We start from the raw sequence: 8,853 nt of genomic DNA, 5'->3' as shown, positions 1-8,853 counted from the left end.
ATACCAAGAATAGTATAAGGAGGAACAAATCTAAGCCAGCAGCAGACATTTATCGACCTAGTCGTAAACGGAGACCCTTAGATTTAAAATGTGAATTGTGGGCCAAGGCTAAAATATTAAAATAATCAACCAGATAATTGCTGTGGAGTCTCCCAAGAAAGTGTCAATGCTTAGAAAAAACAATATTCATTTGGAAACCATTATATTGCACAAGTCCCCACATAGTAGTTGATGGTACCTGGATATGAAGCCATTAACTCGAATTAATAATTCATAATAGTTCAGGCTATAGCAGTGTTTTAAATAAAGTGCATATATAAAAAATTCTTAAATGGATAAGTGCTATATATCCGTCCAAATAAAGTGCAAGTGCACATGGCAGGGAAGAAATGTAATCTCGAAAAACCACCTAAGATGTAGATAGAAAAATGCCCCGTTGATGCTACATTATGCCACAGTAGTCATTAAAGTGCAAAAAAGTGTTGTGCAATATAATCAATATTGATAAGCATACAAGATACAGCTAGCAGCAAAACAGAGGCTCATTGTGTGAGAACCATAGAATAGTAAACATTTCTGAAAGAACATCGATGAAAATAGGACTCAGTACATAACAGTTGAATAGATGATAAAACATAGGAAGAATCACATCACAGACAAAGGGCACCATAATTACAAGAAATTATGCAAGTCTTCATTAATGTTCAATCCATTAGGAACCCTGGTATCTAACAAAAGAATAAAATGGGTTTCTTTTTGTCTAAGTAGTTTCTCACGATTCCCGCCCCGTCCGGGGTTAGGGACTGAACTTAGAACAGTATACTCCAAATCTCTAAGCTTGTTATCATGTATGGACTTAAAGTGTCTGGCCACCAGATAATTACTATCGGAATTAATGATGGCCCTTATGTGCTGCAAAATACGTTTGTTTACCGGAAGCTTAGTGCTTCCGATTTATTCCAGATCGCAGGTGCACCTAAGTTTGTATATTACATATTCTGACCTGCAGGTCAGATATTCACGAATTGCGATCTGTTTTTCACTGAAGGCAGTTCTATAATGAGTGCCTTTCTTTGCAAACATGTAAGCACGACAAGACGTGCATTTGAAGAAACCCATTTTGGATAACCAGGTTTTCTTCGGTGGAACTTCTGGCATGGATCTGTCAAGGGCATCCCTCATAGAGGGCGCCCGTCTAAAAGTGATTGCAGGCTGGCTTGGCATGATGGGACCTAAAATGTTCTCTGTCCTAACAATAGGCCATTCCAAGCAAATTATGCGTCAAATGTTTTTTTCCTGGGTACAAAAGGTGGTAATTAGGCGGACTGGACAAGCTGTTTTATGGTCTTTAGAAACAACAGCACTGGGATTGAGCAAGTCATCCCTCAATCTAGTTTTTGCTTTCAAGAGTGCCTGGTCTAATAATTTCTTTTTATATCCTCTTTGGAGGAATCTCTGGACAGATTCAGGTAGGCACATGTCAGATGTCTCTTCATTGCTACAAATCCGACGGATGCGAATAAATTCTTCGTACAGGATACTTTTAATAGTGTGGCTTTGGGCGTGAAGAATCAAATTGCCCGCTGTGGACTTCCTATGTAGCTTAGTATGAAGAATACCTGTCTCAATATACAGTTGGACATCTAAAAACTCAGCTGAATTGTTGGTGACAGATGCAGTAAACTTAAGTTTAAGGTCATTGATATTAATTGCATTGACAAAAGCAATAGCTTCCTCTTTGGACCCCTTCCAGAGGATGCATACGTCGTCGATATAACGCCAATAGTGAACAATGTTTGTCCACCACTGGCGATGGGTGACTCCGAGCACGTGCCTCTCCCACCAGCCGACATGCAAGCACGAATAGCTGGGGGAGAAGCACAAACCCATTGCCACCCTGCGTAGCTGTTGGAAAATTTCATTCTGGAATTGGAAGAAGTTGGTTCGCAGACAAATGTCTATCATTTCTAAAAGCATTTTGTTATGTTCCCTTAAAGTAGCATCTCGACTGTCCAGAAAATATTCAGTTGCCTTAATACCCTGCCAGTGATGGATACTGGTATAGAGTGATTCTATGTCCATAACAACAAATAAATAGTCAGAACACCAGTTAACATTTTTCACTTTGATGAGGAAGTCTGTAGTGTCATTTAAATAAGATGGTAGACTTGTCATATGGGGTTGAAGGAAAAAATCAACATATGCTTCCATTGGCTGATATTATTGGGCGGCCAGGGACAGGAGTAACCAAATTGTGCACCTTTGGTAGTAGGTAAAGAATCGGAGTGATGGGATGTTCGACACTCTAAAATGTAGACTCTTCTTTAGTTAATAATCCATTCCTCTGCCAGTTCACCATTCTGCACATATAATACTGCAGTGCAGGATTGATATTCTGCAACAAAAAGAAATCGAACCTCTGATAGGATATATATATATATATATATATATATAATATATATATATATATATATATATATATATATATATATATATATATATATACACACACACCACACAGCGCCTGCTCCCACAAAAACTTCATGGCAGAAGGCACGGACACAAGGTGTTAAAATTCAGCAGAGATGTATTGAGAAAGGTAGCCCTCAATCCCAGAGGTAAAAGATACGCGTTTCGGCTTTCAGGAAGCCTTCGTAAGTCTGGTTTGGCGCCAGAATACAAACAAATTAAATAGCCATTCCCATTGGATCATTAAGTGGACATAGAAAGCATACTATAATGTATGCTGTCAGCGTGCAAACCAAAATGCTACTTAACCAGTTACAATAAAACTAAAGCCCAGCATTGTTGCAGGTAAGATATGAACTCATACAATATATTGCATAATACAATATTCAATTTAGCTGAAAAGAACATAGTAACAGGCAATATCAATGGCTAAACACACATTTGAATTATAAACCCATCCATCTTGGTACGAGATTGGCTTTTAAGATTTGCTTCGCTAAAACCATAAATCTGTATTTGCCGAGTTTAAAAAGTATGTAAAACGAACTTGTAAACATCATGCTGCTGAATGTCATTATTAGTGCTAAAATAATTAATCACTGCCATTGTCCCGTTTCCAGCTCTCCTGAGCTTCTGACTCAGCCACCGAAGTGTGACCTCTGACCTTGCCTGCGAAGTCTGTTGATTTGTGCCATACATTTGATACCACAGTTATTATTTACAAGCTTCATGCGGCACTGGGAACGGAAATATATAGTTAAAGTAATCTTGTAGTCTGGTGACAAATTCAGTAAAATTGTAATTTTTTAAATGTACAAAACTACTCAAATTCACCAAATATAGTTCTCGCTGGTATGTATAGCTCTTGCCCTAAGGTAACCAGAAGTCATAACCCTGCCATGCACAGTTTTCTCATTAATAATTTTATTGCAAATTTTAGTGATATCATCAATGGTGTCTTAGTTCATATTTCGCTATACTAATTCAATACTAATCCTTTATGGGTCCCGGAGTAGCATTCTAATCGCCGAAAAAGTGCTACGACGCCTCGTATGGGGTAGTAAGCGCTAAATAAATGGAATTACAATACAAAAGTTATGAGTGATGTAATACGTGGGGTAAGTAGCAGTGCATGCAGAAAGTCTGGTGTGAAAAGGTGGTGGGCTGGGCAGTCAGAAGTGGGCATGTATGTGACCGACTCCCTGTGCTAATCATGTTTCGGGGACACTAGCCTGTTATTGAATGCCCATATCTACAAGTGGGTCGGGCCATCACTGCATAATTAGCAATACTGTACTTTACAAAGTATTGGAGTTCCCAAAAAATACTTCCAGTGGCTTTTCACACATTCAACAATGTGCAATTTTCTTGCCCAAAGGGGCTAAGTTACAGTAAAGAATCCAGTGAACTTTTATTTTATACAATCTCATAAAACATTAAACAAAATATATATTATTACTCTTCACAATGTTTTTAACTTTTTAAAACAAAACGGTGTGTTGGCTTTACCAAGGTTTGTTTCTTTGCATGCTTAGTAGAACAGACCGAGAAATAGTGAATGACAAACAAGCTCTTTAAATTGTAATGTATTCCTTGCACAATCCAGATGATTTTTCCTTGACCAGTATTGTTGGCCTCCTGTCTTATTTATGATTAGGTTGGCCTCTAGTCTCAAAGCACAGATACTTTCTGAGTTTGTAATAAAGTCCAATTCAGAGTATAGTTACTAATCAAATCAGGATTACAACTCCTGGTCTTCTATCCTCTACTGCTCCTCCGAACCTGGTCATCTCCTTGTAGAAAACTGTTAAAAGTTCAGAATATAACCATAAATGACCAATGCTGGTCACCTGTCGGCCACAGACATATGTTACAGCTTCCAGATATGCTGTAGTTCTTACAGTGCAAGCAAGCTGCATACACTGTACAGCAACAGTTATCCTTTAGCCACTTTTCCATTCTGCCTTTTGGTGTATCGACACTTTGAGTTGGGACACCCGGGGACCTGGAAATAAACTAATTTGCACTATTGTGACTTTTAATATTTAGAATATGAGCCTCCTACTGGCTGAATTCTTCAATGTATTTCTTGGCGCTTTGTTTTCTCCATTACTGCGTTCTTGTTAATTACATCTCTCTTCCCTGAATATCTTGCAGGATGTGGGTTACCCGGAGTTCCTGAATATCCGTCCCTACATGTCTCAGACTAATGGGGACCCTGTGATGTATGGATTGTATGCTGTATTAGTGCATTCAGGATACAGCTGCCACGCAGGGCATTACTACTGTTACGTTAAGGTAATGAGTTAATCAGTCTGTATTGAAGTATTGCACAGTGGGTTGTAATTGCAGATGATGTGATGGTTCATGGGATTGTATTTGGTGGGGAGGAGGAAGCAACAGTGCAGGGGTTCCTTCCAGAATCCTTTCCGGTGGCATACCTGATGTAATGTCTTCATTTGAAATTCAAGATAGCCATATTATAGTTGTCATAAGTTCACCCGTGGGAAGCAATACATACAAGATGCTGCTCAGTAAAAGGCTTGCATGCTCCTACAAACATAATTTCTGGCCCGTCCTTGTTTCGGCCTGTACATTGAACTACTTAGGGACATTCTCACAAACTATGGAATATTAGGCCATTAATATGTTGATACCCATCTGTATTTGAAAATCCCCGTTCCAAATTATATCGGCCATTTCCCTGTCACTCACCTTTATGCCTGGATGATCTACCATCAATTAAAACCTAATCATCTTAAAATAGAATAGGTTCTAAATTCCACTTGCTGTACCCCTTCCTGCTGACCGGAGTCTTATTGGCCTTAGTGTTAGGAACAAGAAGTAACGATTATTAATTGTACATCCAGCTTCACTAAGTGAAAGCACAAAGCAAGCATGTAATGCAACCTTCTATTTTACAAAAAACAAATCTAGAAATGCTAGATTACCTAAGCATTTAAACAATGCAACTTTGCATCATGTGGTCAGTGTTATTAAAAACATGTACCTTATACTGGGTTGCCTGCTTTCAAAACCTAGTGTCCCCAACCTACAAAGGGCATCAACATGAGGTAAGTGGGTTGGTAGTAGAAGTAAAGCTACAATGTTGCTTTTCAGGTTTATCCGTCCTCCTTCAAACCTTGTGTGACTTGATCGCCTGGCATACCCATTAGTGTGTGAATACCCATAACACAGCCTTCTTTAATTTACTGTTCACTAACCTTTCGCTACTTCAATCTACTCCCTCTGGAATTCTTGCTTCAGCTTGATCAGTACCACCCCTCGATCCCCACGAGGCACCACTTTTAAAAGAAGCTAACCTGATGCAGGATCGCCTTTGTCCAGGTTCACCTGTACATTGAGAGATGCTTCCATCTCTTCCCAGACGTTGGACGTTCATTCTTCTACCAGAATCCAAACTCTTATGGTGGCTGCATGTCCAAGATTATTTTTAAGGATTTTTACTTATTAGTCATACGGCAGAGTCCACTGCATACTTCCGAAAGTCACTTAACGTTTTAGATGAACAACACTTAAACAACTTATTTGCCCCTATTCTTGTCACTCTACAGAACAGACAGCCTGAGCTCCAGTATGGGCGTTTTTTGCTCCAATGTGCCCATTCTAACATTTAAATCTCAAAGGTGAAAAACCTTCTTCTGTTTTTACAGTTTTATTATGGACAGGCTTTTGGGATGTCATGCTGGGGTTTTCCCATTTCCTTAAATCATACAGGTCTATGATCACTTTTCTGAACTTGTTCAGGTGCATTGTGTTGAGGAGAAATGTATTTGTGCTATCTGCTATTTGTTTTTTGTTTTTTTACATATTGTGTTATTCACTCACTCTCACGTACCTTGTTGGCTCCCTTGACTTCTCAAACGGAGCATTGTTCTCTTTGATATTGGGAACTGGGGATGATTAGGTCAGTCAGTCTATCAAGTCCCTGGCATAAGAGTTGTTTGTTATTGAAGATGTATGCACACCTGGCTTTTGCCCCAGTTACTTACACTAGAAGCATTGTGTAGTGATGTAAATTCACATGTGCCCACCTTCCTCACAGAAAACGTGCAGCTCTGATCAGATCTCGTGCTATATTAACTACTTTCCTTTCGCAATACACCTGTTCACCATATTGCATTCATTCACAACTCCATACTAATCATCTTTGTGCAAAAAACAATCTAACATGGAGTTGGTGAGAGTTGGTGGCTCTGCCAACTAATCGAGGAGTCACACTTGACCCCCTGACTCTGAACACTCAAAGAAAAATAACCTGCAAATGGGGCAGGAGTATGCAGAGCATGAATAATCAACAGCACTAAACGCTACAAAGAGATGCTTACAAGGTAATTTTTAGGGAACACATGACAAATATTTTTTCTATGAAAGAAAAAAGGCAGCGAGGATCGAGTCACACAATTATGGAGGAGGGGGGCAGGAGAGGGGGAGCGGCAGATGGATGAATAACATGAGGTAGCGAAAGCAACACATCCAACTTGGTCTTCCAACAATGTTTGAGTCTCTCCCTTCTCTGATTTTGCCACAACAGGCCACCAGTAAAACACCCAGAGGCGTGGCGTTGCTCTGCTGCGCTGAGTTTTCTGCTGCTGACTTGAATGTGGATCTCGAAGAGCTCCACTTTTTGTTAGTGATGCTCAGTCGCTAAGCTCTGATTTAAGTCTGTTATCAATATTCTGTTGCCATCTCAGAAGCCTGGAGCATGGAACTAAACTAGTACACGTCTTGATGGGTCTCCCCCTTGTGAAGCCCTTTAGCTTGACATTTTAAAAATTCTTGATGGGGAAACTAGACTTTATTGGATGTGTAAAATTGGACACAGAACGTTTACTTTTGGCAGTGCACGATAGAGAGAGAGAGAAGCCAGTAACGTCCTGTACGTGCTGTGCCACCCTGCACTCATACATTTCTGTACAGCTAAATGGGTTTTCTACCAGTTAACTTGAGAGTAATGTGGATCAGCCAAGAGTTCTCGTTTAGTTTACTTGACTTTGAGATAGGAGTACTGGGCTGTAATTTTTGGGCGCAACCAAAGGTCATACTCTCTTTAGGTCCAGCCTAGGCAGTGCATGCTGTCTCTTTGAGACATTGTTTTCACTCTGTGGGATTATAGCCCCACCCCCCTACTGGCTTTTTATTTGCCTCTTCTTTTTTCCTTTAAAAATGGTTGCTTGGTAGTTGTGAATCCTTCCTCTTTGTCCCTCCTTTTGTTTTATTTGCTCCCGTGGAGCACTGCCCAGATACTTGTATATTTGCACTTCAGTGTTTGTGTTAGTTCTTGCATTTTATTGCATCTTCACTCTCACCCCTCCTTCCCCTGTTGATGCTTCCATCCTTGCTGCACCCTCCGCTCTGTCGCTTGTTCCCCCGTTACCCCCACCACCACTTTTCCATCTTCAGAGCCTGCTGTAGGTAACTCATGCTTTGGGTTTCAGGAGTTAAGAAAGGATTTACTGTTTTAATGGCCTCCCCACCCGGCCTCTTCTGTCCTCCTTTAGTCTTATTTTCATTTGCTGTGGAAACCTTGCTATTGGAGCCCTTTGTATTACTGGTGAAAGGCACATTGATCTGTAGCTCTCCGTTTTCTCCGTCCCTTCTGCCTTTCTCTTTTTGGGCAATTTTGCGATGGCAACATGTCAGCTGCAGATCCTGGGCATTCTTAGTTTTTGCAGCGGCTTTGGGAAGTTTAGGTACAGCAACTAACCCAGATAAGAAAAGCTAGAACATAGGGAGAACAGTGTCACCCTGGGTTGCCATTTTCCAGATGGGCGCTAATCAGAGTAAATAAATTGACCTCTTACCTAATAACGATCCATAAAGGGCTGCCTGCTATCACCTAATATTTTTTGTACTGGCTGTTAGACCGCTGGTGGCCAAGTTACAACCGCATTATTATTATTATTATCATGTCCTCAGCTACACTACACTACCCGCCTGGTGCTGATAGACCTATTTGCAAATGACATGATGCTGTATCTAAGAGATCCAGCAAAGTTTATAAACAGTATTTCAAGGGTGTTCATTAGATTTGGCTTCATGTCCGGGATTCACGTTAACTGTGAGGAGTCTGTTGTGTTCCCGCTCCGTCTCAACTGTCAAATGTTCCTTATATTTATCTCTGGTATGGGATTAGGGGCCAGCTCAATACTTTTATTTTTATATTTCGTTTTATTGAAATAAAATCAGCAAGGCAACAACAATTTACACAATGCGGTTAGACTGCACAAGGGCGGATCATCATAGCAATAAACAACAGAATAAAAGACATATTGACGAGGGAAGGGGGGAAGGGAGAAGGGAGAAGGAGGGGCATCAAAGACATTACTAATTCGAGGGTCAGGGGGAAAGCGGGACATCAAG

At 40.3% G+C, this 8,853-nt stretch overlaps 1 protein-coding gene across 7 annotated transcripts in view; it reads left to right on the top strand.

Annotated features, from left to right (window-relative positions):
• The window catches only part of USP36 (ubiquitin specific peptidase 36), a 755,622-nt gene that overhangs the window by 262,969 nt on the left and 483,800 nt on the right, over window positions 1–8,853 (top strand). For all 7 annotated transcript variants that reach the window (XM_078653946.1, XM_078653951.1, XM_078653945.1 and 4 more), the window contains one exon: window positions 4,627–4,767. In XM_078653946.1, coding sequence (XP_078510072.1) covers window positions 4,627–4,767 — 141 coding nt within the window. The remainder of the gene's footprint in view (window positions 1–4,626; window positions 4,768–8,853) is intronic.

Source organism: Lissotriton helveticus, chromosome 7 (assembly GCF_964261635.1).
Source record: "Lissotriton helveticus chromosome 7, aLisHel1.1, whole genome shotgun sequence".
In the NCBI taxonomy this organism is placed as follows: domain Eukaryota; kingdom Metazoa; phylum Chordata; class Amphibia; order Caudata; family Salamandridae; genus Lissotriton; species Lissotriton helveticus.
This window is presented reverse-complemented; position numbering and strand designations above follow the sequence as displayed.